Source organism: Emys orbicularis, chromosome 1, assembly GCF_028017835.1.
Source record: "Emys orbicularis isolate rEmyOrb1 chromosome 1, rEmyOrb1.hap1, whole genome shotgun sequence".
NCBI classification, from domain to species: Eukaryota; Metazoa; Chordata; order Testudines; family Emydidae; genus Emys; species Emys orbicularis.
Window position 1 is genome coordinate 128713449 of NC_088683.1, and position 26971 is coordinate 128740419.

The window sequence follows — 26971 nt, forward strand, 5'->3', positions numbered from 1 at the left end:
TCAGTACATCATGAGCCTTCTCAAGACACCCGACATGACAAACTTTGCATTAGATACCACACAATCATATTATAAGGATGAACATGGGGGTGTACAAGGTACAGAAAGCTACACAAAAAGCACTCTCGAAGTCAGAACAAATTTCATACAAACAATGATTTGTTTATACTGCTCTATATATTATACATTGAAATCTAAGTACAATATATATATATATATATATTCCAATTGATTTATTTTATAATTGTATGGTAAAAATGAGAAAGTAAGCAATTTTTCAGTAATAGTGTGCTGGGACACTTTATGTCTGATTTTGTAAGCAGGTAGTTTTTAAGTTAAGTGAAACTTGGGGGTACGCAAGACAAATCAGACTCCTGAAAGGGGTACAGTAGTCTGGAAAGGTTCAGAGCCACTGCACTATGGCACCCATTGGTTACCAACAGTGGTAAATAGAAGGGGAAGGAAAAAGTTTAGTGGCAACAGAGACTTAATTAATCAGTCTCGGCTGCTGTTTGTGTGGGTCTTTCACACAGCAACTGGTGAGACAGAACATTTTTAAATACCATACATTTTCATGACGACATATTGGCAGGTTTCATAATAAATACTGATTGCAACTCATTTCTTAAACTAATCAGATTCCAAGTTAATGGGTGTCCCTTTAAGAATTGTAGGCAATTCTCCCACCAATGGTTTAGCAGTTCCACTCGTGCTAGCAATAATGAGAGCATTAGTGTTGACTTGTTGCAGGCATTTTTACTACCAGGTAGCATACCAATGCTATGGCTCAGTGTTAACTGTGCAGAACAATGATGCTATGGCTGTGCTGTCAATTCTCCAAAAGCAAAAACCAACTACTAAGGAGTAGCTTCACTATAAGCTTTGTTATACAGGGATGAATTTGGCCCCTTGTTTTTAAGGCTTTCATGTTTCTTCTGGCTTTCCAGCATTCTTTCGACTCAAACCCAAACACTTTCAGCCCTCTTCACAAGTGTTTACACTGGCCTCCAAAGAGACCACAGATGATTGCAAATAATCACTTCCTACCTGGAGAGACTCCTGGAGTTCTTTAACAGCTCACTGCTAATTGGAGGGTTAACCAAAGAGGAAGTAAGATGGCATCCTTTGCAAAGCCTGTACTTCAGTGGTACAGTAAATGAATGAATGGAGTCCACTTTATTCTTGCTGATCGGTATATTAGTGCTATGCACTCATTTCCGCTTAACACCGATGGCACAGTCCACATCAAATGCACAGGTTTCAAAAGGTTTAAACTCCCAAGTCTTGCCCCAAACCTGGGAGGTCCTTCAAGAGGACTCTGACCTCTCCCTGTTGAAATCATGATTTATATAGTTGAACACATTATTATTTCAAACACGCTCTAATGAGTATTTGCCTACAGTCCAGTTTGTCTTTATCTATGCCAATTAAAATATTTTATAAATCAAAGGAAAAACCAACAGCATCTGATGGGGGCTGACCCACAGTCAATGTGAATGAGCCCTAGGAGAATGTCTTAATGCTTTAGCTCCTGGAGTCAAGTGAATACGTAGGAATCTCAGCTTTAGATTTTTTTTTAAAGTTTCAAGCCCTCCTGGTTGTTCAGAAAAGCAAGTGCATCATAGAGGCTCAAAAACCAAAGGAAAAAAAACTCAGAATTTATTATTTTTAAATTCCATTATTTTTACACCAAATCTCATAACTTGGGGGGTTCTGACTCAGGCCTTTTGCACAACCAGCATTGGAAACATGGCAAATGTCTTACTCTGCAAAACATTACTCCCAGCCATTTTCTTGTTCCCACACCCTCGACAGCAAGCAGGGTGCCGCTCCAATTGGCTCGTCGGCCAGGGGCTAAGGCAAACAGGAGCAAGAGGAGCACAGCTCCTCTTCATCTACTTAAATCAAAGCAAAAGCTTCCCTTCCTCTCCCCAACTTGGCAGAGCAGGGCTCACACAGAGCTCCCCCTCCTTGTTGGCTGGTGACCTGAGAGCTTCTCATCAATCTACTTTAAGCACTGCGGTAGCCTGGAGGAGCGTGATGCTCACAGGCCCCTCATCCTATACCGAGCACCAGATCCCCACTACTGTAGCTGAGAAACTTGAGCCTCAAACAGCTGGCAGCAAAACTAGCAAGCTGTCACCAGGCCAAACTCTAACGTGAACATTCTCAGTGTTTCCTAAGAAATTAGTAATCAGCACAGGTCTTCCAAAAAGGGCTTGGAACAGAGAAACAGGATGAAAAAAAAAATGTTATGAGGTAATGTGCTGGGAAAGCTTTTTATTTCACTCAGTATATTACGTTTCCTTTTATTGCATACATAGAAAAGCACATTTCCCACTCTCCATTCACTCTGCTACCTATTTAAACACTGGCCAGCTTAGTTTGGGCCAGCAGAAAGGAAGTTTTCTAGCCACTGAGAGACAGGGTTAATTTATTTGTATCCCTTACACAGAGTCCTAGCTGTCCTTGCAAGGAGCCACCTGCTTTCCTAGCTTGGCCTGCCATCGTGAACAACCTGTGACCAACAGCTGGTGCCCACATGCTCTCAAATTGGAAACCAGCTAGGGGAGGTTTTCTGCTTGGGAAGGGTAGGCCAAGGAAGGGGACACTCTGGCAGAGAGCCCTAAAGCACTCAGTGGCAGAGGAGGCAGGAAGAGTGTGGAAGGTTCATTACCTGCTGGGAGAAGGAAGGAGAGCAATGATCATAACATGGGACAGGTAGGGAGTGGAGAGGCACCAGAGGGAGAGAGAGAGACCTGGGTTGCAGAGGGCCACAGGACCACAGCAAAGACGGAAAGAGGAGCAGAAGGCAAGAAATGAGTTTATTAATTATTATTATTATTCATATTATGGTGGCACTTAGGGACCCGAATCATAGACCAGGACCCCTCTGTCCTAGGCACTGTACAAACACACAATAAAAACAACAACAACAACAACAACTCCTCTTAGAGCTGGTCTAAAGATGTCAAAATTCAGAATTTTTCAATGAAAAAATTAAGGGACATATTTTTGGGGAACATTCCACTTTTCAACTTATTCTAGTTAACTCAGCTCCTCTATTCCAACATGTACTCCTAAGGACAATTGCATTCAACCTTAGGACTCAAAGGGTGAAATCCACACCCTTTTGGTTTCCATAGTCACACCTAATGGTGCTAGCAAGGCTGCAGTGTTATTGGATCCTTTCTCTACAAACAAGAGGCCAAAAGAGTGTACCAAAGCTTAAACCTAGTTTCTAGTTAAGCTAATTAATGTACACAGCCCCCCTTTAAAAACAGCCTTGTGGAAGTCAATCTAATATTGTGCAATGATATTCAGAAGCGTAAAACTATTCTAATCCTCTCTTTACAGTTCCACACCCCTTTCTGGACTGCTAGATACCATTATAAGTAGCTATACAAATGCTTAGAGCATTGAGATTAAAAGCCTTCTAATCACCCTGGTTACAATTCCCCAAGTCATTCATGTGTACCCAAAAAATAAACTATGCTGTACTATCTCTTCAGTGCAGCTAAAGTCACCCCACCCAATATCAGCTCTGATTGTTTTAATCACTCTTCTAGATTTCATTGCATAATCAAAAGCCATTCAGCCCTCTCTGCAGCAGAGCTTTGCGTACTGATTACACAAGCTTTTCTTCTCCCCAAGAAAGCAACATATCAAGGATGCTGGAACTAGGGGTGCTGGAGCTGCTGCACCCCCTGGCTTGAAGTGATTTCCATCATATACAGGGTTTACTGTTAGTTCAAAGGCTTTCAGCACCCCCACGATACAAATTGTTCCAGCAACTTTGCAATATATTGTCTTGAATACTCTCATACACTGCCATGGAACAGTTCAATTGCTAAATTATTATTACCTCCACCTGCCCCTTGTCAGAGGGCACTGTGTCAGTCAAGCTGTGTCAATCAAGGTTTGGCCCCCCTGCTAAGAAAGCCCTCTCAAATGTTTATTATTCTATTATCAGCCAAATTCAAATGTTCGTCTCTGAGATGGTGATTGCCAACTTATTTCAGGCAACGTGGGATCTCTGACTTGGCTGCAGGCCTCAGTACAACATTGACACACCATTTGTTTGCAGGCTATATGACTCGCTGTCAGCGATGAGTTTGAGACACAGTTACATACTGATGTCTGCCAGGGCTTTGGAGCTGTGCTCCGGCTCTGCTCCAGCTCCAGGCAAAAACCTGCAGCTCCACTGCTCCGGAGCTGCTCCACGCTCCAGCTCCGGGCTCCGCTCCAAAGCTCATTCTGTAAGCTACATTTGATAACACTACCTGTGAGATATTGTTGGCCTGATTTAATGAAATAGTTAAGGTGTACTTTGGACTAGTTCACTCCTTTCAGATCAATTAGTGGTTTGGAAAACTATCAGGCCTCATCTCTTGATGAATAACCTCTAATGCCACAATTCCACTCACCTATGAATTTCACATGAGTGCAATGCCCTAAACAGGACTCTGGGAGAGGACTTCTGGCCTAATATAACTGAAATTGGTGAAACTCTAATTACAAACAATTCTGAAAGGCCAGGAAGCAGGAATAACTCCATAAAAGGACAGCATGTTTGATATTCTGTCTCCATGGAGGTTGATTTTGGGGTCTTGCAAGCCAATACTGAATACTTTTTTGTTTTCACTGTAATGTTAAGTTTATGTGATTTGCACCTGCTCTCATGTTAGCAAGTGTAGGTGTTGTGGATAAGGTTGGACATTTGTTGTTGTTGTGGGTGGGGGTTTTTTTGGTTTGTTTTTTGTTTTTTTACACACACGCATGTGCACGCACAGAGTCTGAATAGGTTTTATTTTATTTTGCATTCTGATTTATTTAAATTGTTAAAGGTAGTGGGTGACTTTAAAAGCACCACAAAAAGGGAACCAAAATAATTATAATTTTTATATAAAAGTGCCATAAAGACAGATTTTTATGTACTTACAGTCCCAATACAGGAAAGAGATACCATAATATTTATGCTCACTAATTCTATGCAAAAATTACTGGAAACCACATTAAGAAGATTCTGCCAAGGTTTCAGGACAGATCCTCTTCTGCATTTCTCTGGCACTGCAAAGCGGCCCAAAAGCAGCTTGATCTGTCCAGCCGAGAATTCTCCCATTGTGAAGGAGCTCTCGGTTGGTACAAGTTACCCTGGTGCCAGTTCCCCCATCTGGCTGCACAAGAGGGGCAGAGATGAAGCTAGACCACAGTGCACTCCAGCAAGCCCCAGCGGACACAATCACTTGGGGACTATTAACAGCTGATATATCTTAGAGCAACCTCAAAGCTGATGTAACCTATCATGGGGCTGGCATGGATCAGCCCAGAAAAATCACGGAGCATAAATGGCTCCCACAGGCCACTCCACCCTTCCCAATCAGATCGTAAACAGAAGAGAACATAAACCTTTATAACCAGGCCTAGAGCCAACTCAGTACTATCATTTTCACACAGACAGGGAGAAACATCTTCAATATGCCAGCCATGATTTCATTTGGATTGAACACCTGGGCATGCCTGCATCACTGAGACATCATTCAATGCCTATCCTAGCACAGATAGACTTCCCAGGATATTCCATATGTTAGAAGCCAAAACAGACCTCAGAATGCACCATACAAAAGGAGGGAGAGTAGAGTAGTAGTCCTGCTCCCCTTCAGCTACAGAAGACTTTCCATCCCAGAAGCAAAAACATAGGAGTACATCCATATGATCTGTGAGGTAAAGGACAAGAGGAACCTAGGATTCCTAGTGGTGTGTAGACTTGCAGATAACAATTCTGTCAGCTTCCTGGATGAACTTACAGAGCTGCCACCCATGATGGTACTGGAATCCCCCAGACCTCAGCCTTTACATAGATAATCTTAATGATACAGTAGTACTTGATATCATGGCCTCCATGGGATTCTCCCAAGCAGTCTGAACCTACACATGCAGCCAGGACATATGTTGGACCCTATCTTCAGCCTAGGACCAACATACCACTCTCTTGGCCTTATCACCACCTCATGCAAGCAAAAGTCAGAGCCTTCCCTACTTCCCACTAGGGTAGTGATCAACAAAAGATAGTCCACCCCTGAAGACTCCTGAACTCCCATAGGTTTTCAACTTGCCCTAGGAGAGTAACTCACCTGATGTCCAGTACCACCAACATTTTGGCCCAAGCCATGCACTCCCCCCACACCGAGCAAGATTACCATGGTTCACAGATGAACTATGGCAGATGAAGTGCACAGGCAGAAAGCTAAAATACCAATGGCACAAAAGACACTTTGAACCCCTCCACCAGCAGCACCAAACAACTCTTACAGGACTGCAGTAAAGGAGGCAAAAACAAGCCTTCTGCTCCTTCAGATAGAACGTGGCAGAATCACAGCCAGCAGAGTTATTTCACACAGTGAACCCGCTAATCAACCCAGGGTGCACAATCCAAACACCAGTCCTAACCATCAACCACTGCAGAGAGCTCTCTACATACTTCACGGATTAGATCAACTGAATACATATTGAACTAATTCAAAGAAAATTCCACCCTAATCAGATTGTATTATCTGCCCTGCCACCCCTGACTGAGTTTGGCCCCATCACATATGCCAAAGCTCAAAAAACCCTGAAAAATATTTGAGTATGAAATGGAGCCATGTTCACTAGCTTTTACCAGACAGGAGGGGCTACTACTACATGCTCTACAAAATGGAAATAGTCATTGTATCAAACTGAACGTGAAGAGGACGCCCATGCTCCAGCTGATACAGAATGTAGCTGCCCATCTTCTCTGTGGCTCAGGCTGCCATGAGCACATCAGGTCCCTCCACTGGCTTCCAATGCCAGTGTGAGGCCCTGGCTCCAATTTTCAAAGCAATTAATATATCACGCCCCAGCTACATCAAAACACTAACTTTGATCTACAAACCCAGTGCTTAATTTGTGCCAGGGCTTGCCAGAGCTGAGCCCTGGCTGGCACCTCTAGTTTTGGCAGTTCATAGCCCCAGCACCACTGGGCTTAGCACATCAGTTATGAAAGTAAACCATTGCTTGAGCCCCGGCACCTCTTTCATTACAAATGAAGCACAGTATGAACCTCTGCAGCAGCTGCACTCCTATGGGACAATGCAACACCAAGGACGAAGCACATGAGAGCTGGGGACAAAATGTTCTCTGTCAAGGATATCTGGCTATGGAACAATCTGCCAGAAGGGACCAGGCAAATCCAGAGTTTGATCATCTTTAGGAAATGTTATGAAACTTTCCTCTTTGAGAAAGCCTTTCCACTATAAATGACACTCTCATTATGAACACGCCTTTCTATTCTCAAAACTCCTATCAACCCCAGTGCCCCCGCCCCACACAAAAAAACCACTACTCCAAGCAAAGTTCTTACCCTATAAAGGGAGAAGTGCCAGAGACTTCATGAAGTGTACTAAGGACTTTGCTATTGATTTTATGTGGAAGGCACTCAAATACTATGGTGATGGGCAGCAGTATAAACCCTTGGATGGATGGACAGATATCCTAAAACAGTGAAGTAACATTTTGGACTGGGAGTTGGGGCTGTGTTCAACATTCATTTATAGAAATTACAGATTGCTCAATAATTTTCACTGTGACTCTCTCGGGTATCAAAGACAGTAACATTATCTCTTTTTGACCTCACCAGTTAGCCAATTTGGATGGGTCTAGAGATTATTTCCATTAGAAGAAGAATTTGATGATGGAAGCAGATACTTTGCAGATGCAATCCTATTTAAACACAAAGAACATAGGAAATACTGTCTTCCTGAAAACAGTAGGAACCAAATGACAGGAGATAGTTCCTCGCCCCTTTAAATCAGCACTTTAGAGTGCTAGAATCAGGACTCTCCAACATCCAGTTATATTCATGGGTGATGATTATAAAAGCAGCCCCAACCTGGTACAAGCACTTCCTATAGATTAAACGTACAATCTTAATCCAAATGCAAAGGTGTAACACAGAACTTTGCATATAATGGATTAACTATTTCATGGCTATTACACACAAAATATGAAGTAACTGAGATCCAAATGCATCAACAGAGAATCATACTTAGATTTAAGAATTACGAATGTAACAGGCAAACAAAAATGTTTTAGCTGCCAAGACCTGAATACCAAAACCTCAGAAGTGTTAGTGGGTTTTTGTTTGTTTGTTGCAAGAGAGGCCACTAATATATAAACTGAGCAAGCAGCCAACCCAATCCTGTAGCAGCTCCTTGCAGATAACTCCCATTTGAAGTCAACAAAAGTCCTGTGCAATGTGCAGGATCGAGGCCTAAGTTATATATTAGTAATGCCTGTAACTCTAGCAGGAAAAACAGAACTTTTAACTCAGATCTTTGACAGATAAGTGAAAGAGGAAAGGACTTTCCAAAATTTTGTCTTAAAATTTACTTACAATTTGTAAGTCGATGTATTCTAACGATACAGGGCCTTAAACAGCTTTTATTTATTATTTTTAAGCAGCACACCTGTAAAAAATTAACTTCTGTGACTCTGGCACTATTTTATGGCTGTGAATCAGAATACACACAGTCTGTAGTCTGGTATAATAATAAAATTCCTGCCTCAACACTGCCAACAAAAACAAAATAAATTAAGTTGGAAGCATGTTTTATAATTTTTAATTATATTCAAAGGGATTTTATAAACAACTTGACTCATTAAAATATCTGAAAGACTAATTAAGTCAAATTTGAGATTTGAAATTCTTTTATTCATTGCATCCCTAACCTTGACTGATGATACAGTGAAATTAGAATTAGCAACATTTATGATGTCTTCAGTTTATTACTTTAGAAACCTGCTTTACTTTTAAGATTGGCCTGTTGAGATCTGTATTTGACCTGAAGAGCACCAGACACCTTCCCTCCTTTAATTTTTCTGTTCTTACTTGCACTGGTCTTAGAACAATGTAATTCAAACTTCTGTTCATTTACTCATGATTTACAAACATAGATATAGGTGAGGAACATCAAGCATTAATGGACTTGATTCTTCTCTCACTTATAAATAACAGCAGTTATTCACCTGAAGTCTATGGAGTTACGTACACAGTTCAGGATAGGAAGTGAAGAAGAATGCATTCAGTTGAAACTGAAGAATAGACTCTAAACTGGCAAAACACAATTACCCAAGTTGGAATTTGTCCAAGGCATCAAAGTGAATACTCTTAATAAGCAGTTAACCTTTTCACTCTACGTGAATTTTTTTAATCCTTTTTAAAACTTTGTGGATAGTCTTGTTATTTTTATTTTATTGTTAGAATAATGAATTTGCGGTCTGATTTTTTTAAATCACATTGCTCTGACTACCCTACAGATTTCCATTCCAGTCCTTCCTAGTACATCAGTTTTATTTTCCTATTTAATTATTTTCTAAATCCTATTGTACTAAAAAAGCAATATGGAATTACCTACTACTTGGCCAAAGTGCACTGTTGGTCAATTAGTCTGAAGCAGTTTGATAACACTTTGGCAATCTCAATACAGCAAACTTAAAAAACATTATCAGCAAGGTCATGCAAAAAGCAGCATTTACAACCCCAAGGGTTCCAATATTATAAATCAAGTCCCAAAAAACCCAGGAGCGTAGCTAAAAATCATGAGATTCTTAAAAATAATAAGAATTACTTGGGTTCTGGGTTTTGAACCTTTAGGAGTCACATTTTCAAGCGTTCTTCCACAGTCAGAACAGCTAGATGCTTACTTTTTCTTACATGAAAGCTGAGGCTATCCCAAGAATACCAGGAGCTGGGGCTTTAAGAAAAACACCAACTATCGACAGGACTTGTGAGACAATCCTGTTGGCAACACTGAAAATGGTAGTTCTCTAAAACCAATTGGCCAAATATGTCAAACTTAAGTGCCTCAAGTTTAAACACCTAAACAAGTTCTCTGATTTTTCAGAGATGTTGAGCTGCAGGTGAATTTAGGGACCAGATGTTCAGCCCAAACCCAAAACCTGCCCTGAAAGGGTAGCTAGGGATTCCTGGGATACAACTAGGGATAAAGGATGTGGGGCTATAGTGTACTGTGCTCCAGCAATCCTGGGCCAGCAGAACAGTCTCTGTAGGTACTCTTATACCAAGGGTTGGTTCAGCCCTAGGATAAAGGGAGGCAGAAAAGCTGCTAAGGGTATGTCTGCACAGCTGCTGGGAGCAAGTCTCACAGCCTGGGTCAACAGACTTGTCTTAGTGGGGGCCTGGGCTAGCATGCTAAAGATAGCTGTGTAGACGTTGCTTTGATGTTCGGGTTCAAGCTGGAAGTCAGGCTCTCAAACCCCACCCCACTCTCTTAGGCTTCAGAGCCCAAGCATGCTAGCGAGAGTCCCACTAATACAGTGGTTCTCAAACTTTTGTACTGGTGACCCCTTTCACAGAGCAAGCCTCTGAGTGTGACCTGAGTGACTTATAACCACCTTTGCCTACCTGACCTCCACACTACACACAACTGCATAAACAGATCTTGGCACAGAGAAAATCTGGCACTAGGTTTTAATTGTAGGCTCACAAGGTTGAAAATTTGGGGCTAACAGTACATTTAAGAGCTATTTACTCTCCTATGCGTGTACGTTTTTAGCTCCCTTTAGTACATTTGTTAGATATGTGTACCAAGTGCAGGGGGAAAAAAAAAACCTACTGTTTCAAAGTCAAATAAGCCATTAAAAGAAAAACATCAAGATAAGAACTCCAAACATGCATCATTAGCAAGTTTCTATATTCTGTGATTCACTATAGTTGTCTGGTTTCAGTTTTATTTTTGTGATAATGATTTTATATGTCAGGAGGTCAAAGACCAAAAGTCAATTCCTGTCTTGAAACCTCTTCTTTGTACAGAGTGGAGCTACAGTAAATCCAGTTCAATGTGATAAACACTGGAAATCACATTTGAACATGTTTTTATAGTCTCCCTCGGTTTCAAAATATTTTCACCTCAGTTTCAACAGTGTGCTATTTGGCATGTGGTGGCCATCAAACTAAAGGAAGTTCCTACAAACCTGTCAGTCCAAAACTCTCTTATATTGAGATTACAACAGCCTCCTTCACTACACAACCCTGATTCATTCCGAGTGCATTATCCACCCTGCGTACTCAATGAGGTAGGGGTTTTGTGGAAAAATAACATGTGATCATGTAATTAAAGACTGTGTCATAATGCATATGCACAAGGGGGCAAATTAAGGTTGCATGGGCTACCTTAACTTTGGCATTTCCTACCTTTTGAGAGCTTCACTTTGCAACCTTAACATTCTTTTAATGTAGGTGTTTTTTAATGTAATTTCCAAATATAGAAAAGCCTGGGGAAACCCCCCCCCCACAAATTCTAATACATGGAACCATCTTGAACCCCCCATTTGGGTCATCATCGGGGTTTGGACTTTTAGATCCTCTATGTGGACTAATCACAAAAGGGGATGACACACACACTTTGCTAGTGGGTTCATAGCTATTTGTTAGACAGCAGAGCAATGTAGAGCTCCCAGTTTCTCCCCTTCTCTCCTCTGTTCCTATCCAGTCACTGGCTCCCTGCTCCTCTGTTCCTATTCATCACACACACACACACAGTGGCTTCTGCCTCCTCTTCCCCCACCCCACTACTATCCACCTTCACATACCAGCTGTCACCCTCCCCTTCTGCTCCCCCCACCCCCATCCTCTTTCAACCCCTTCTCCTTCCCTCCACACACTCACCCCTCAGCATTCCAGTGTGGCTACCTTCTCTTCCTATTTGCTACCTAGGCCCCATCTGGGGGAGCACTGAGAGCCCAAGAGAGACAGTCTGTCTTCTCAGTTCCGTGTCTGATGCCACAGTGGCCCTCCCAGCTGCAGAGAGGAGCAATGGCAGGGAAAGTCCGGCTCTACCCCTGTAGCCCTGGGATGGAGTGTGCTCATTTGTTCTGCAGGAATGAAATGTGCAGTCCAGGAGCGGTGCCAGCTTTTCTGCCGCCCTAGGCGGCAGAAGGTCCCGCCCCGAAATGCCACCCCCCCCCACACAGAGGCGGCGGAAGGTCCCGCCGCCGAAATACCGCCACGGTCACCGCCCCCCAAATTGTAGCGTCCTAGGCGACCGCCTAGGTCGCCTAATGGGTTGCGCCGGCCCTGGTGCAGTCTGGTCAGCATATAGGAGCTTGAGTGTCTGGAGCATATTCACCACAGACAGAATCTTTGGTGAATTTAGCGGCCAAATTCTAACAAGTCTCTACGTACAAACTGAAATTTGTCAGAGGCTTATAACTTGGCTAAGTTTTCATGGGGATTCCAAAAGGCCCGTCCCTGACGCTAGGACGACACCTCAGCCAAATTTCAAGACTGCTCCAAAGCATGGTAGCAAAAGAGCTTCTTTAAAAAAAAAATGGGGTTGCCCATGTTAAAAAGAACAAAACATTGTACAAACAATGTATTTTTTCCTAATGTCATTCTCTGAAATGGCTGAAGCATTTTAGTTAAAACTTTTCAACAAAAAACAAAACAAAAAAACACACACACACACAAAAAATCAGCCTGAGTCAAAACACCTGGTATGAAAGATTTCAGCCCAAATGGTCAAACTTTTGCAAAGTTACAGGAAACTGAAAACAGGATCCATAATGGGAAGCGCTAGGCAATCTTAAGTGTAGGTAACGCTACCAGCTCCAATAATTAGATGGAATCTGATTTATAATCGGTGTGTATGAAGGTTTAAAGAACATAATTTTTTTCCTATTTGTTTTCTCAATCTATTTTTAATGATAGACATCTATGTACAAATAACAAAAACTGAACAAATGCATAACTAAAATGTACTACCATCCCCCCAAAACTCATGAACTGCCACTCCACTTTCCTTCCCTCTGTGCCCCAACATATCCCTCTTAGGCGGTACACTCTTTAGGAGCAGGGATGTGTGACGGGTTGGATAACAGAACCCCTCTGGGACTGCCAACTGATGTGCCAAGACTACTTCTGCCCCTGCTTTCCCTGCCAGCTCCAGCACCCTGTCTTGTTGAGCCAAACACACCAGTCTGCTCCAACACAGACCCAGGGTCTGAACCACGTGCCCCAAAGCTGCAGGCTTAACTGAAAGCAACTTAAGAAGTGTTCCTGTCTTTAACACTCAGATGCCCAACTCCCAATGGGGTCCAAACCCCAAATAAATCCGTTTTACACTGTATAAAGCTTATACAGGGTAAACTCATAAATTGTTCGCCCTCTATAACACTGATAGAGAGATATGCACAGCTGTTTCCCCCCACCCCCCAGGTATTAATACATACTCGGTTAATTAATAAGTGATTTTATTAAATATAGAAAGTAGGATTTAAGTGGTTCCAAGTAGTGACAGACAGAACAAAGTGAATCACCATGCAAAATAAAATAAAACACGCAAGTCTAAGCCTAGTACAGTAATAAAACTGAATACAGATAAAAATCTCACTCTCAGATGTTTTAATAAGTTTCTTTCACAGACTGGATGCCTTCCTAGTCTGGGCACAATTCTTTCCCCTGGTACAGCCCTTCTTCCAGCTCAGGTGGTAGCTAGGGGATTTCTCATGATTGGAGCCCCCTTTGTTCTGTTCCACCCACTTATATATCTTTTTCATAAGGCGGGAATCCTTTGTCCCTCTGGATTCCCACCCCTCCTTCTCAATGGAAAAACACCAGGTTAAAGATGGATTCCAGTTCAGGTGACATGATCACATGTCACTAAGACCCCAAGCCTTCATTCCTCCCAGCCTGACTCACAGGAAGGCCTGCCTGCAAACAGAGCCATCCACAGTCAATTGTCCTGGCTGATGGGAGCCATCAAGATTCCAAACCATCATTAATGGCCCACATTTTGCATAATTACAATAGGCCCTCAGTTATATTTCATATTTCTAGTTTCAGATACAAGAATGATACATTTATACAAATAGGATGATCACACTCAGTAGATTATAGGCTTTGTAATGATACCTTACAAGAGACCTTTTGCATGAAGCATATTTTAGTTACATTATATTCACACATATTAGCATACTTTCATAAAATCATATAGAGTGCAACGTCACAGGATGGTCTTTTTGTTTGTCTTTGTACACCACCTAGCATAATCTGTTCCTGGTCCTTGACTAAGGTCCTAGGTTCTATAGCAATACAAATAATAAAATAATAGTAATGTTTATATAGACCAGTGCATCTGAGTTTTTTCCCTGCAAGAAATAATTAACTTTTCAAAGCAAATGTAACTTTCTGCTCAATGTGTTACGTATCTCCCCATCTGCGACAAATCAACAGAGGATAGAAGCCTAACAGATTCTGGTGAGAAGCATGACTAACTCAACATGTCAAGACTCATCCTTTTAACACTACAGATCAGCGGGTCAATCTCTGCTCTCCACCTAGATGGCAGTCATGACACAAACACAAACTTCCATATAACAGCAAGAAAACTGGGCGGGGGGGGGGAGGTTTTATATGCATCTAAGGATTTTAAATCCTTAGATAAAGTTAGTAATGAGTCCCACACTGAGAAGTAGAACTTGGTTTGTAATTAATCCACCCTTCCCTGGGATCCAATCTTCTACATATCACCTTTGACTCCCAATGAGGTTGGCACCTGTAAGCGGTCCTGCTGGCGAGACAGTACCTATGAGAGTAAGAAGTGTTTTATATAAATCTCTTCCCCCTGCGTGTGGGAAAGGTAGAGGCACAATGCAGCTAGGTCCTGATTTTTAGAAGTAGTTAGGCATTGACTGTCAATGGGATATAGGCTCCCAAGTGCCTAAATCCCTTTTGAAAACAAGACTTAGGTGCTTAAATCAGTTACGCATTGCAACGTTGAACACAGCAACCCCTAAATACCTTTAAAAATCTGAGCCTTAGTCCTAAGACTAAGGAGAGGTTGATTATGGCCCCCTATCTCCTGTAACCTTATTGAGAATTATAAGTGTTGGTAAGACCCTTTTCTCTTATCCTCATTTAAGTCCCTCTTACCACTGTTTCCATTCTGCTTATGGTTATTTGAATCAACTTGTATATAAATCAATTGCCTTTTTCTCCCCTTCCTCTACTGTCTGTAGACTTGTCTGTCTTTCCTTAGGTTGTGAGCACCTCAGAGCAGGGACAGTACTACTTAAATATTTAGAAAGCATCCACACATAGTGGGTGCTCTCACAAATAAGAATTATTGTTTAAGTCTGATACTTTGCTCCTATACATTGAAAGTGTATGGGAGCAAAAACCTCCGATACAGACAATCCAGCTCTGGAGTTTACCACCTGCGCAGCTCTCATAAGAGAGTTTTATGTGAAGCTTTTTGTTACAGTTTAACTAAAGATGGCACCACTAATAGAATATTTCAGATAGGCATTTAAAGAAATTCATTATGGATGGCTAAGTTAAAATAGAGTGTTCTATAGCTGTTACTTCAAATGGGAGCATTAAAATGGATATAGGTTTTGATTAATGTGTTGTATTGCAGGGAATGGAAGCCACTGAGTTTTATTTATATATTTACATCTGTGTGTGTGTTGAGATTACTGTAAAATCAATACAAATATCTAGTACAGTATATATTATGGGCTGTGTTTAAGTAGGAATAGTTACTTATCAGAAATGCAATGTACCAGGTAGCTGAAAAATAATACTTAATGAGCCAAATTCTGTTCTCAGTTACATGATGTAAATTTAGAGTAACTCCACTGATCAGAGCAGAATTCAGACCAGTCATTTTACAATAGGAAGACATGCAGAGCAACACATTTCTAGAACCTTTAATATATCAGCGAGAAGCAGGGCCGGGCAAACGGGGCGCACGCCCAGGGCGCCATAGCCAGGGGGCACCACAAGGGGCTCAGGCTTCCCCTGGCTGGCTGTGGCCAGACTCCTCTCTTCTCCAGCCCCTCCCCTGCACTGGGCCCTCGGGCTTCTCCAAACTCCCGCCCTCCTGGCTCCTCCCTCACTCGCTCCTCAGCTGGCCAGCTGAGGGCTCTGGCTCTGCCCCAGCCTCAGGAGCCCAGAGTGGCGCAGCTGGGGTCGGTCACTGGTGGCACAGCCCACCGCTCGCTGCCCAGAGCGGAGCCGAGTCCCTCCCTGCCTCTGGCGCTGTGCTGCTTGGTCTCCAGCGGGGGCCGGCCGGGCCAGGAGGAGGGAAACTTCCACATCGGGGGGGGGGGGAGGGAGGGAGCACTTTGAGACAGTAAGCGCACAGTCACTTTCTGTCTCAAACTTCCCTAACACACACACACAGGCTCTCACACCCACATACATTCTGTCTCTCACAGTCCCCCAACCAGTGCCGTAACAAGGGCGAGGTGAGTGAGGCACTTGCCTCGGGCGCGCAAAGCGGAGGGGCACAGCTCTACCACCCAAGCGGGGCAGAGGGGAAAAAAAAAAAAAAAAAAAAGCTGCGACCGGTGGCACTTCGGTGGCAGCTCTACCGCTGCCACTTCTTCAGCAGCGGGTCCTTCCCTCTGAGAGGGACTCAGGGACCCGCCGCCGAATTGCCGCCAAAGAGCCTGGAGCCGGCCCTTGCCACGGGCGCAAAAATTCCTTGTTACGGCTCTGCCCCCAACACAGATTGTGTGTCACTCACAGTCTCACACTCCCCAACACACAAACTGTCACACAATCCCCCCAACAAAGTCTCTCACACGCACACACAGGCTCGTTCTCTGTCTCTCTCACGTGCACACACACTTGTATTATTATTACTGCTTGGTACTTCCTGTCAAAATGCTCGTGGTGAGCCAGGAGTGGCCAGAGGGCTGCAGGAGGGCTGTGGGCTCTGGCAAGATGCAGCCCCCACGTGACAGCGCGAAGCCTGCCTTGAGCCGCAGGCCAAGCGCCAGGCACCACAAGCCACCGCAGCAGCACAGAGGTAAGTGTGGCAATACACCATATACCATGCCACTCTTACTTCTGCTGACAGTGGCCTAGGAATTTGCTAGTTGTAGCAGTTACTCATTGTGATGTTATCTGATTAAAACATGACCACGTAGATCATTGTTGCAACTACTGTTATACATTTGCAATAAATCTTGTACAAAATGTGGCATAAGATGTCTATGAAAAGGTTATGATCTGCGGAATATGTTTATGCTATTTGTATGCATGTATCATTTTTGTATTTGAAGTTATGAGTATTGGATCTATACCTGTATTTCAAATGTTTGCTCCTAGGGCAACGCCCACAAGGTACTTATCCAGCACATCTCACTTATTAGTCAAAGTAAGTGGCTCATCAAGGGACACTTAACTCACAATGGACCACAGGAGATGCTAGGGTGACCAGATGTCCCAATTTTATAGGGACAGTCCCGATTTTGGGGTCTTTTTCTTATACCTATTACCCTATTACCCCCACCCCCCACCCCATCCCGATTTTTCACATTTGCTGACTGGTCACCCTAGGAGATGTCCACAGGAAAGTCCATTCAATGTAGATGGGCATTCCATATGAAGTATAGGTAACCGCCCCGGGGGGGAAGGGGGAGGAAGGGTGGAGCCCATAGGAGCCAGGGGTGATGGTGGGAGGAGGAGTGCCAAAACACAAGTTCACCCAGGGCACCATTTTCCCTAAAGCCGGCCCTGACGAGAAGAAAGTTGTTAGCAAACAAGTGTCTGCATCACAAAATGCACCCTCAAAACCAGCACCCCCATTGGCACCATCAGCATGGAGGGCAGTGACTCAAAGGGCCTGGAGAATAAAACACCCTCTGACCCCAGACTCATGTTTTCAGCAGGGTTGAGGCTCATCCTCTTTTTTTGGGGCTGCTGTTTGTCTTGATAAAACTGTGCCTGCAAAATAAATTATGGGTGCAATTCTGAGTATTTGTACCACTTGTGACACTGGCAGACCAGGTGCCAGCTTACGCCAAGCCCCTAGGCCTCACTGAACACTGACAAATGCATGGCTGGAAACCAGTCTGGCTCACCTGTGACTTGATATTGTTAAAATAGGTATTAGAGTTATAAGAATGTATTTAGACTTTATGAAATGCTTGTAGGAAGCTACATGTATTACTCTTACTTGTAATATCTGTATCCCATGTTATAAGGTAACATGTAAGTGTTTGCTCTGTAACTATCAAAAATGTTTGCTAAGACTGTAAACCAAGCAGCCTGACCAAGTGTGAAATACTAGTCTACCACAAGTGGTGTCTCCTCCCCAGCAAAAGGCCTACCAGTCAAACCATCTTGACCAAACATCACTGAAAAAAGACTTTGTTGACTGCTTCCCCCACACCCATGAAGAGGATACATGCAAAGGCCCTCGTCCCATCATAGCTTGAACACTGAGGGAAGGGAATAAAAATCTTTGTTAAGGAGAAATTGAGATCTCTTTGCTGCTTGGAATTCGGAGAGGGCAACATTTCTAAGTCTGAACAAGGGATCCCAAGCTGCTTGGCTTAGCCCTAAAAGATATGTAGACCTTGCATATTATAGCAGCTACTATTATCTTTTGGAACCTAAGATTGTATCTCATTTGTGTGAGAATGTTTACCTGCTTTCACCTTGTAAATATTTCTTTTTCTTAGGGCAGGTCTACTGTAGCGGTTCAGTGAAGACACTGCTATGCCAACAGGAGAGCTTCTCCCATTGGTGTAGTTAATCTCCAAAAGAGGTGATAGCTATATCAATGGGAGACGCTCTCCCATGGAGATAGTGCTGTCTACCCTGGGAGTTCGGTTGGTCTACACTTAGGAGTGTAGATTTTTCACACCCCTGAGCAACAGAGTAATACCAATGTAAGTTTATAGTGTAGACCTAACCTTAGTTAATAAATCTTTAGTTTAGTATTATATGATTGGCTACAAGCATTGTCTTTGGTTTGAGATCTGAAGTGCAATTGACCTGGGATAAGTGACTGGTCCTTTGGAACTGGAAGTAACCTAAATAGTGTTGTGATTTTTTTGGTGTAAGGGACCATCTATCACAAAGGCAGGGTTGCCTGGGTGGCAAGATAAAGGAGTGCCCAAGAGGACTGACTGTGACTCCATGTTAAGGCTGTTATAGTGCCTGAGGAGTTCACACTTGCTGCTTAGTTGGTGAAATCTAAGTACAGAATACACAACCAGTTTGGGATCTGTTTCTTAACAGTCTGAGTTAGGTTCCCAGAAGAGCTCTGTGTAAGTGCGAAAGCTTGTCTCTCTCACCAACAGAAGCTTGTCCAATAAAAGATATTACACCTCTACCTTGATATAACGCTGTCCTCGGGAGCCAAAAAACCTTACCGTGTTATAGGTGAAACCGCTTTATATCGAACTTGCTTTGATCTGCCGGAGTGCGCAGCCCCGCCACCCCCCAGAGCGCTGCTTTACCGCGTTATATCCGAATTCGTGTTATATCGGGTCGCATGATATCGGGGTAGAGGTGTACCTCACCCACTTTGCCCTGAGGTTGGCACTCAGGCTTGTGAGCCACTCTAGACAGCTTGACATCACTAACTACCAGACTTGCACCTGATACTGATTTGTCATTCATCCTAAGTATTAACATTTCTCTAGTTCATAAAAGCAGAATAAAACTTCATTAATAAAGAAGCCAGTGCAACATGTGCCTCACCAATCACACATTTTCAGGCAGTATGATTGCAGGGAGTGGGAATAGCATGTATGCTACATCGATTGTTAAGCACCCCAGGTCACCACCAGCGATAATAATTTTAATTTGCATGGTCTTTGTAGTACTCAAGCTAGCACTCTTCCACTAACACTCAGTTTTCTACTTAACCTTTTTGCCTCACAGAGTCCAACAAATACAGTCTATGCACGAAGCCTGGGTTCAATAAAGCCACATCATGCTAAATGTGGGTTTTACAAAGCCTAGGCTGAAATTGTGCTAGGGACTTCATGAAAGATGTAGAAAGGTATGGTATCTGTCCCAAGGGGCTAACAGAAGCAGGTAAAGACAACACAGAACAGCAAACTAAAGGAAAAAAAATATGCATATGCTGAAATGTTACCCCCTAAAGAAGAGCAAAAATGGTGTAAACCCTGTCCCTCCCCACCAAGAGCTGCCTTTTAGGCAGTACACTCCATAGCAATGTTCCATGAGGTTTCTGTCTGCAGTTGCACAGAGCAGCATTACTGAGGCAAGACAAGGCATATAGCCATTGGATTTCTGACTAATGGATCGATCAGCCAAATCTCCCATCCAGGAGGCTGGGAGCTGGCATTACTTTTTTTTTTTTCTCCCCCCCCGAGCCACGTCAGTGTCTGCCTAACACACACACACTTTTTCTTCCCATGGTACCAGAAGACTACAGAAATTTAATTCGCCATTCATAAAAATGTTCATAATATACTATTCCAATTTTACTCTTAAAACACTGAAGACTGGTCTCATGGTTAAGGCACTGGACTAGGACCTAGGAGACAGGGGCTCATTTCCCAGCTCTATCAAAGACTTCCTGTGTGACCAGCACCTAATACCCATTGAAATCAATTCCTTTGAGAATCTGGGCCTCCATTCTCTCTTTCCAAAACTATAGACAATAATAACAATACTTCTTTTCTCCCACCCTTTGTGTGTCTTAGCTACTTGCATTATAAGCTCTTCATGACAGGGACTGTCTCTTATTATATGTCCATACAGCGCCTAGCACAAGGGGGCCACAATCTTTGTAGAAGCCACCAAGCAGCACTGGAATACAAAAAAGGGGGGAAAATTCCTGATTTTTTCATCTAAATTGTAGAGCTGGTTGGAAAAAAAAAAAATGTTGATGGAACAGTGTTCTGTCAAAAAACAGTTTCATCAGAATCAAAATGTGTCATGGGAATGTATCAATTTAAACAAAATTTCAGTAGGAAAAGTCAAAACATTTCATTTTGACAAACTCAAAACTTTTGGTTTAATTCATTTAATTTCCACTTTTATATTTAAATATTAATTTCAATATTATATTTATACCTATATGTCTAACGTATATTGTACTTAAAATAAAAGTGGAAACAAAATGAATTGAAATATTATTGAAACAAAGCATTTTGATGGTCCCAAATTGAAATGGTTCAGAATTTTCATTTTGTGGGAAATTTCAGCCTTTTGTTCTGGTTTGGAACGAAAAAATACAATCAAAATGCTAGATTTTCCCATGCAATGAAAATTCTGGTTCATGGCCAGCTCCACTACATTGCAATGTGATCTTCTTGTTTATGCATAGGAGGGCTTCCTTTTTATTTTTAAAGTAACAATAAAATCATAAGGTAGAAACAACTAGCTGTCTATTTAGGTTCTTATACTGTACCAATCATTTGCATCTGAGTGCCAGAGCTCCTACATGATCATTAGCTTATCAGTTCCATCCACACTGCAAGTGCAGAATAAATTTTTCTAGGCTCTAGGATGTACCAGGCACTAAACTGATCCCCAACTTAACCTTAAATCGCTCATCCTTGGATTTATAATTTTTTTTTTTTAATTAAAGTTTCCCAGAGGAAATGGGAGTGTGGAAAGTGCTGCCTCCGCCAAAAAAAAAAAGGACAAACCTGTGGAATTAGGCATCCACTTAAAACTTCCATTCCTCAAACAAACTTACTTGGCTCATTCAACTCCGTAAGGAGCGATGTCCGTTTACGTGACAGACCTCCCTGCTTAGAGAGGTATTGTGCACATTTACATCTTATTTATAGATCTGCCTCCCTCATGCTTTGTTTAAGGAACAATTAGCCTTTGGCAGCTTAAAATAAAACAGAACTAAGTCTTTTCTTCACAATCAGTATACTTGAGCTGGATTTAAAGTTACTGCAACTGTGTTAGGCTACCTGGTGAACTAAATAATAACCTAGACACTGGGTGACGAGGTAATTTATCTCCCTCTCCTACTGCCTCTGAAAATACTGGGCTACGTGGCTACCATTTACTATGCAGTCCGAATGGTAGCAAAATGTGGAAATGAGGGCCTAAATCAGTCAGGTAAAGAGAGCAGCAATTCCACTGCCTGCTCCCCACTTCCTCCAGACACATAAGAAGCACCTGTATATGAAAGAGGCTCTGTTGCTCTGGATAATGGAAGAAAGATCTGAGGGTAAATAGGGAAAGGAACTCAGAAACAATCACACTGCACAGCATGCTCCCCTTTCAGCGGGACAGATTTCCTAGCAGAATTCTTCCCAGAAACTACTACTGGTGAAACTACCCCTGCATAGCTGCTACCAACCTAAAGGGAATGATTGCAACCACTGCCACAGAACATATTACAGGGTATAGCATAACTTCAACACTCCCAGGTCTACCCAACATCCCAATGCCACTCACTCAAATTTAATCTGACCCCTCCGCCACCAAACCTCACCTAGCGAGGCACCATTTGCTTTATTAAAGTCACAAACAGAAAAATCATCCTATCTGTGACATTTTTACCACTGTGACAAACCTGCAGCCCTAGCTGTATGACACAAATAAAACAAACAATTCAACAACAAGAGGTCCTAACTGAGAAGAAATACAGAGCTTGCAAAAACAGGAAGAGCCATCCAATTATTTGAAGGTGCAGAAAACAGGGGAAGTTTTGAGATGGGATTTAAAATTCCAAGAGTCAGCAAAATAGAGATGTGAAATGAATACCAGAGTTGTAAGTGGAAGGAGAAAGACAAAATTTAGACATGGAGGAATACATCATGGAAAGATGTTTGCAAGCAGATTAAGTGAGCGAACAGGAAGTAAGATGAAAGGTACGAAAGACATTGAACACCAACTGCCTTCCAATAACAACATCAAACATCTAAGTGACAGACAAAAACCACAGAAATTGATTGTTAAAGCTTCCACTCCATCCTTATTTCACCACAAATTTTCCTGGTGTAGGAGTCTCAGAATATAAGCAATCTTACATATGTTCTGCAACACTTAGGTACAAGAGGGTTAATTAGCAGAGGATGAAGTCACAGCCTTAACAGTGAATTTTATCTTCCGTTGGTATAGATTAGACCTTAACTATTAGTTTGAATATAGTGCTTGGTGTTTAATAGCCACTATTTAAAAAACAACCCACACTGGAACTCTTAGGTTTGGAGCTGCTTTGTTCCAATATGTGCCAATGGAATCATTGTGGTTAATACAATCCATAAGACATTTCTAACGACAGATCATTAAGGAAGGACACATTTGCTTTGGACTTGCTACAAAAAAAAAAAAAATCACTGGCACTGTTTTGACTCTTGCACTGACATCAGTGTGGACTACCAAAGCCTTTGGACATGTCACTGTAACAATGTTGGTTTTATAATAATGTAATATCAATGTCATTTTATATGTATCAACAATAGAGTTTTTCAATAGTGGATATTTTTCAAAATAAAACTGAAAGGATGATCCAAAACATTCAGGTTAATGACAAATCTGAAGAAAAGCTACTTCAGTAAGTCATTTTTTAAAGAGAGAGAGAGAGAGAGAGAGATTGATTCAGGAAAAATCATCCACAGGGATGTAAATGTCTGATCAATGTTAAAAACAGAAGAGAGACTTTAGGCAAATCAAATCCACCACCAAATGGATAAACAAACATGTAATTAGACAAGTGCAGCTGAAGAATTTTTAACAAGTTGGTTACAAAGGGGAGCAAGAAATTCAAAGTTTTCACCCCTGAATGCTTTTATTAACAATTGTAAAGTATGATGTATGAAGTAGTTTAGAACAAGTTTAGTAGCTTCAGTTAAAAATAATGAACATATTCCCTTTTCCTAATGTGTTTGTTTTAAAGAATTAGATTTCTCTGTGAACTAAGTTCTTGCAAAATGTAAGCGTATTGTTTGGATTTTTTTAAAATACGGTCTTAAAGAGCCCCCATGCTGCACTCCTTACAGGACAGAGCAATTTTGGGACACGAGTCTGTAGTCATCAGACAATATTTCAACTGGATTCAACAGAAGTTGTAAGTGCTCAGCACCATCCAAGTGAGGCCCTCAGGTCTTCATCCTGCAAACACTAAGACATGATTAAATCTAGGCACCTGAATAGCTCCACTGAAGTTAATGGGTCTAGTCAGGTGCCTAATATTAAGCAGTGAATAAGTGTTTTCAGGATCAACTTGTTGTTGTACACCAACTTGATACAAATGTTAACGGCATTATTTATCAAGAGATATCAGAAACCCTAGCCAAGTTCCATATTTTGTGATGCCTACATTAATATTTTAAGCATAAGATTTTAGTAAGAAATTACTCTTTTCCGTTTCGCAACAGAACCTGAACACTCAAGTTGTTAGAGTTTAGAACCTATGACTTCTTCTATTTCTATTCTTTTCTTTTCTACTACCATGTTATCTGACCAACTTCTTCAGGGTGCTCTCAGAGGTGGGTCAAGAGGAATCCAGGGTCTATGAAGTTTTGCATAGGCACACAATAAAATCCTTCTCCCACTGAAGTCCACAGGAGTTTTGCCATTTCAATGGGACCAGGATTTCACTCACACAGACTAAAACCCAGAAGGTTCTAAATGCTTCTTGGTTCTAGAATCCTGAAGGCTCTATGATGGTGAGTTCCATTGCCCTGAGGTATTTAAATATAATAGATTGTTGGATTCCAGGTGCTGGTGGTTTAATTATTAAAAGGGTGACAAACAGCTGCTAGGGAATACGTCTTCCAGAAGTTTGAATGCTCCCAGGACTGGCCAAATGTATGTGATTAGCAGGTTTGGCTCAGTAACAACAGCCCCAAGAAGGATATGCTGCTTTTTTAAAAAAAAGAATAGGCCTAACTTGTTTAAAAAAAAAAATCCATAGAAACTTTTTCTTCTTTCTTTCCATGTACTGATTTTGAACTTCAGAGAGGGCTAATCTTATTCCCTAACATGATCAGCTTCTGCTCTAGCTAGTAAATCAAGTTGAGGAGGGAAGGGCTGGTGTGAGAATAAATAAAAGAAAGTGTCGCTGTGCAACAGCCTTTTGCCAGCAAAGCTGCTAAAGTGCTCTACTTCCCCAGGCCTTTTCGAGAACATTTTTTTTTAAATCACTTCCTACTTTTATCTCTCTCGTTACAGAAGGTTGTGAAGTTGTTGCTGCTACACAGCACATTCCTCTCCCCGCTGTTTCCTGTGCTGCAATGTTTAATGCTCTCTCCACGGGTCCCTGTCCTGCAGCTAGATGTCTTAGCCTGACATTTACATGGGGGGGGGGGGGGGGGAGATCCCAGAAAACAGCTACATGCGCCGCACAGAGAGAGCAGCCACCCACACTGAGCACATACACACACACCCCCAGCCCTTTCCTTACCCTAGGGTGCTGATGAAGCCGCTGACTGAGCCTTCCGCGTAGAGGGACACGATGTCCCCGATGTACAGAAAACTGGACATTTTGTCAGACATTTTTGCTCATTTTCCGTTCATTCCCCCGGTCACAGAACAGCCTGGGGGTGGGGGGGCCGCAGCGCACGCGAGGGGGAGGGGCCGCCCGGCAGCGATCAAAGCCCGACGCTTGTTTGCAAAGCTGCGAAGGGGGAGCAGCCAAGTGGCAGCAGCTGCCTCCCCTCGGCCGCAGCCTGGCATGAGCCGCCCGGAGCTGCTGGGCGAGCCTGGATCCTGAGCCGCCGCCTCCTTTCTCTAGCAGTGTCCTTCTCCTTTCACCACGCCGCCCGCGGAGCTCGCGCTGCTGCGGGAAATCTGCGCCGCGCTGCTGCTGCTGTTGCACTCCTCCGTCCTCTCCTCATTTCCTTCTCCCTCTCCTGCGGGATGGGGGATGTCCCCCTGGATCCCTCCTCCTGCCTCCGCTTTCTCCCCTCGTCCTCCCGCCTTCTCGTCTTCCTCCCTCAGCCCCTCTTCGGGTCTCTTTCCTGCCGCCGCTGCCCTAAAGCGCTCGCAGTTTTTCTCTCCCACTGAACTTTTTGCAAAGGCTGCTTCCCATTGAGCGCCCGGGAGGAGGGGCTCGCGCGGGCGTCTCCGCCAATCAGAGCGCGGCAGCGTTGGGGGGAGAGCGAGGAGACACAGGCGGCCGAAATGCAACAAGGTGTGTGTGTGTTTCCCAGTCGCACCGGCCAGTGCCTGAGCTGGGGGGAGATTCACCCAGGGCTGCCGGGGCATCAGTGCCAGGAGCCCTTCCGAGCTGGGGTGGCCTGATCTGTGCCTAGTTGTTTGCAGGGCTGTATTTCCTTGCTTGCATCTGCCCCCAGTCCCAGACATCGGATTTCCCCTTCTCTCTCTCTCTCATCTATCTTAAACCTTAGCTTCACCAGTTATCCATGTGTTCCCCTACCCACAACACTTTGCCCAGGCAGAACTTTACCAGTGAGAGGATCGCTTCCTACTGTTTGACCCCACACTCTAACTCGTAGAACATGGCAGGCTGGAGGAGAGAGTGGAGTAGAGGGAAAAGAGGAAATGTAGTGTCATGTATAGTTTTTTCCTACTCTGCTTTTTTTCAGGGCGTCTCGTTTTCGGGCGTCAGCATTTCCAATGCACTTAATTTGATCCTCCATTTAATATGATGCAAACCTCAGGCACCGAATCATTTTTATTGAAAATAACTTCTTGGTCGCACATGAAACTATTGCATACATTTGCAGTTTAGTATAGTTCCCACTGCGCATAGGTTATGCTCTCATTTATTTAGTCACTTTAATAATTAATGCCCTGCATGACCTGTACAAGCTGAGGATTGTTTGTTTGTTTACAGGTTTTACAGATAATGTACATGGAATTTTTATATGCTATTTCCGTGTTGTGCATGTGTGTATATATGTTTTGTTTCATTGTGTTTATATTTTATATAAAAACAAAAATAAAGTTTTCCTTAAAAAGAAAATAACCTCTACCCTTCATTCTGATCACTTTAGGAGGAATTACTGGAGCAGATAATTAAATACCTGACTCTAGAAAGTTGCCATTGATTTAATAAGGATGGCCAAAATTCTGATTAAGAAATAGAAGGAGCTCCAGAAAGACCTGTAGCATAATAAAAGATGACTGTAATTTAACACCTAATCTTGTAGTCTCCACTCAAACAAAAATTTCCAATGAGAATTTGATAGTGGGGCACAAGGCCCCAAAATTGTGTTA

General features: G+C 42.7%; 1 protein-coding gene across 3 annotated transcripts in view; it reads right to left on the minus strand.

The window, feature by feature from the left end:
* Positions 1 to 25285, minus strand: part of ITPR2 (inositol 1,4,5-trisphosphate receptor type 2) — a 336580-nt gene extending 311295 nt beyond the window's left edge. For all 3 annotated transcript variants that reach the window (XM_065418887.1, XM_065418895.1, XM_065418878.1), the window contains exon 1: positions 25194 to 25285. In XM_065418887.1, coding sequence (XP_065274959.1) covers positions 25194 to 25285 — 92 coding nt within the window. The remainder of the gene's footprint in view (positions 1 to 25193) is intronic.
* Positions 25286 to 26971: the final 1686 nt, after the last annotated feature.